The sequence below is a fragment of the Cynoglossus semilaevis genome, chromosome W (genome assembly GCF_000523025.1).
Source record: "Cynoglossus semilaevis isolate Cse_v1.0 chromosome W, Cse_v1.0, whole genome shotgun sequence".
NCBI classification, from domain to species: domain Eukaryota; kingdom Metazoa; phylum Chordata; class Actinopteri; order Pleuronectiformes; family Cynoglossidae; genus Cynoglossus; species Cynoglossus semilaevis.
Genome location: NC_024327.1, coordinates 8,008,789 through 8,012,520, shown reverse-complemented (window position 1 = coordinate 8,012,520; position 3,732 = coordinate 8,008,789). Strand labels below are relative to the sequence as shown.

Here is a 3,732-nt window from a genome sequence, read left to right as displayed (position 1 = left end):
TCTCATGATTGGCTTCACCTGTGTATGTAGGTCAAGGGTCAATGAGCTTACCAAACAAATTTTGTGTTCCAATAATTAGTGCTAAAGGTATTCAAATCAATAAAACAACAAGGGTGCCCAAATTTATGCACCTGCCTACTTTTCCATCCATCCATCCATCCGCTTATCCGTTACCGGGTCGCGGGGCAGCAGTCGCCACCCAAATCACATTGCACCGTACCAACCCCCTTAAACCTTCCTGCGGGTGGTGAGTCCACTGGAAGGTACCAACCGCCCTAACCGGGATTTAAACTTGCCCAGGAGGTGAACCCTGGGGTTTCACACTAATGACAGAGACATTGCCTCTGGGCCAAAGCGCCACACCTGCCTACTTTTGTTTAAGTAATTAGTGCACACTTTCTGTAAATCCTATAAACTTCATTTCACTTCTTAAATATCACTGTGTTTGTTTGCTATATGATATATTTAATTGAAATTGCTGATCGGAACAACCAATGATACATAAAGGAAAATCTTGAAAATTATCAGGGGTGCCCAAACTTTTTCATTCCACTGTAAAATTTTAGAACTGTGTTTATTACATAAAAAAAAACAGTTAATCAAATTTCAATAATCTCTTGTAAAAAAAAAGATATTGGAACTTGTTTCTGTTGTGTTTGTGTGTGTAAAGCCCTAAATCTGTGTGAACTGTGGGCTCATGGTTTCCAGATGAAGTGAGTCCGAGTTGATCTTTTGATTATTACTATAACAGGCCAAGAGAGAGTAAATGCATGTTACGACATTTTTAAAACATTTATTTATAATTATGATCTTTAAGTATTACTTATTTAGTCTTTTAATGAACTGATGATTTCATACTTGTTTTCCCCCATTTCCTTGTATATCATAATGCATAGTGTTTTTGCTCATTTTAAGAACCCCTTCATTTTACTTTATAAGATGACATTGTAGGCAGTGTTAAACAGCTCAACAGGTGATCATCTTACTTTGTTCATTTAAATACTCTGAAAGTGTCTGGGTAATATTTGGTTTGAATTGGGTGAACATAATGTAACAAATATTAATTACAACAGGAAACATTCTGTGGTGTTTGGATGTGATGTTCCAGTCTTTTACTTGCATCTTTGGGGATCGTCACTTGTGTGGTGACAGTGGGCCCACTTATGTCGCTGTAGGAGCCTCGTCCACCTTGTGAAAGGGGCAAGATATAGAGTCAGACAGGGAGGAACAGGAAGTAGAGCACAAAAAAAAATAAAAAATCAAGCTGTTCTGTTTATGCAAAAACACCTGGCTCAGCATGTCTCTCTGCTCAACCAAAAACACAAACAAATGAATAAAACTTACCTGACTGGTAGCTATCCCAGGATGAACTGTTGTCTAACATGAAAAGAAGTGATAACATGACTGTTATTTGGCATTTTTCACATATTTTTTTAATAACACATTTCAAACTGGGCCTTGGTAGATTTTAGGGAATCTAAAGTGCAACAATATTTTAACCTTTTCCACAATACTTTCTCAGGAAGTTACAATTTCATTTTTTTTCTTCAATTATTTACAATAAAATGTATACATAAACAACAATAAACAGATTATCAGATACACAACACATTCGTATAATGCCATAGAAAATAGATCATGAGCACTTACCATATCCCCCACCCTGTAGGAAAAAACAAGAAAGACCGAAGATTACTTGAATTTCTTAGATCCCAGACAAATGCCTGCACGCTTTAATGTATGGACGACATCAACCTTGTATATAGACCAAACCCAACTAAAAACCGAGATTCCAACCATAAGTCACACTGCTCCCTCTCCGTCTCTACTTGCATCTCCATGAGCCCCCATTTTCGCCTGCTATTCAGCTGCTGCTGTCACCAGGGCAACATGCAATTCAAAAAGCTGCTGCCAAGCAACAGCAGGTAGTATCCTGCCAGCTCTCAGAGAGACAGAGACCTTCCAGTCTGTCTACAAAGCGTTATTGCCTAGCAACCATGTATGGCCACCCCCACCCCCAACATCTTCTGTCTTTGCAGGAAATGCAGGCCGGTCTTGAAAAGTATACAGTAAGAGGGCAATTATGGGGTGTCTCCGGTTGTGGTGATTATCGTCATTTGGTTAGGAGGCTTTACGCCAAGCTAAATCTAGCCTAGATGTATATCCAATTGGAATCTAATGGTAATGCAGAAGTATATACATGTCACCACAACAAATACAGTTTATAGCCAGTGGTAATTTTTACATTGGCAAATAAATAGTACTTAATATTTGCCAGCTTGTGAACAAATGCCCTGAATCCCTAAGTGTCTTATAAGATACTACATACATTCAGACGGGGATACTAACCATGCTATCGCTGTAACGATCAGGTCTGCTTCTTCTGTCACTGCTGAAAAATGAGAACCACAGAGGCAAGGAGTTGGTTGAGAGGCAGTGAGATAGAGAAATATGTGGGTTGGGGTGGAGAGAAAGGGAAAATGCTTGACAACATTCCAAAGAGAAATTCTGGTCTAGGTCAAACTGCACACAAATGCAGAGCAAGATTACAGTATAAATACATTTCCTTTCAGCCATCTTCCCACACAGTAACAGGAACAGCTCTGACATTATAATGGTGAGAGGAGTAACAGGTAGTGGTGGTGGTGATGATCAGAGCCAAGTACTGTTGTTTCCCCCTCGAAATGGTCTTCAGACAAAATAATTTGCTAAAGATGCATCTTGATATTGCAAGACAATTGGTACATAATGTACTAATAATGTATTTTTTTGTTACTGCAGTTTGTCACGTTTCCTGTTACATCTTAAACAGATAGTTCGAGTTCCCATGTTTCATCAATGTTTGATTTTTTTTTCTTTTAATAGAACCACCAGAAAACATTTTACAGTGGTATGAAAAAGTTTGGGCACCCCTGATCATTTTCAAGATTTTCATTTGTTTAAGAAGTGAAATGAAGTTTATAGGATTTACAGAAAGTGTGCAATAATTACTTAAACAAAAGTAGTGCATTTGGGCACCCCAACAGAAAAATTACATCAATATTTAGTAGATCCTCCTTTTGCAGAAATAACAGCCTCTAAATCAGAGATGTCAAACTCATTTTGGTTCACGGGCCAGATTCAACCCAATTAGATGTCAAATGGGTCGGACCATTATGATCATAATGTAATTAACCAAGAATCACATTGAGTCCATGTTTTTCCTCGTTTGTTTTCATGCAAAGAATTACAAGTATATTTGATATTTATTTTTGTTTATGCATATTTAATTAAATATAATTATACAAAAACAATACCCTGAACATGTGTATATGTGTTTGTCTATTTTTTTTAAAGCAACAAGCGGGCCGTATTGAACAACCTAGCGGGCCAGTTCTGGCCCCCGGGCCGTATGTTTGACACCCCTGGCCTACACCATGTGACCACAGCCCGACAAATCCTCTCCTTTCTCAAGAACGGGTTTATTAATTTGATTCCAATTCAATCTTATACAGAAAACTGTAGTTTGAGTATCCGAATAAACCAAGGAGCTATATTGTCGGGAGCTTAAAGCCCCTGGTAGGGTCCCCCAAGGCAAACAGGTCCCAGGCGATGGATCAGACTAAGAGTGGTTCAAACTACCCTTGATGAAGAAAAGATCAAAAACAAAGAAGCTCACGCCCAGATTGGCGGCACCAGGATCACACTATGGAGCCTGGCACAGGGCTGGAGATCGACAGGGGGGAGACTGCG

At 39.0% G+C, this 3,732-nt stretch overlaps 1 protein-coding gene across 2 annotated transcripts in view; it reads right to left on the bottom strand.

The window, feature by feature from the left end:
* LOC103397093 (heterogeneous nuclear ribonucleoprotein K-like) overlaps positions 1-3,732 on the bottom strand; it is a 19,646-nt gene that overhangs the window by 3,130 nt on the left and 12,784 nt on the right. The window contains exons 11-14 of one of the 2 annotated variants that reach the window (XM_017042642.2): positions 2,350-2,392; positions 1,651-1,663; positions 1,345-1,377; positions 1,117-1,188 (exon numbers count right to left, since the gene is read on the bottom strand). In XM_017042642.2, coding sequence (XP_016898131.1) covers positions 1,117-1,188; positions 1,345-1,377; positions 1,651-1,663; positions 2,350-2,392 — 161 coding nt within the window. The remainder of the gene's footprint in view (positions 1-1,116; positions 1,189-1,344; positions 1,378-1,650; positions 1,664-2,349; positions 2,393-3,732) is intronic. The other variant, XM_008335339.3, reaches the window with a different exon arrangement.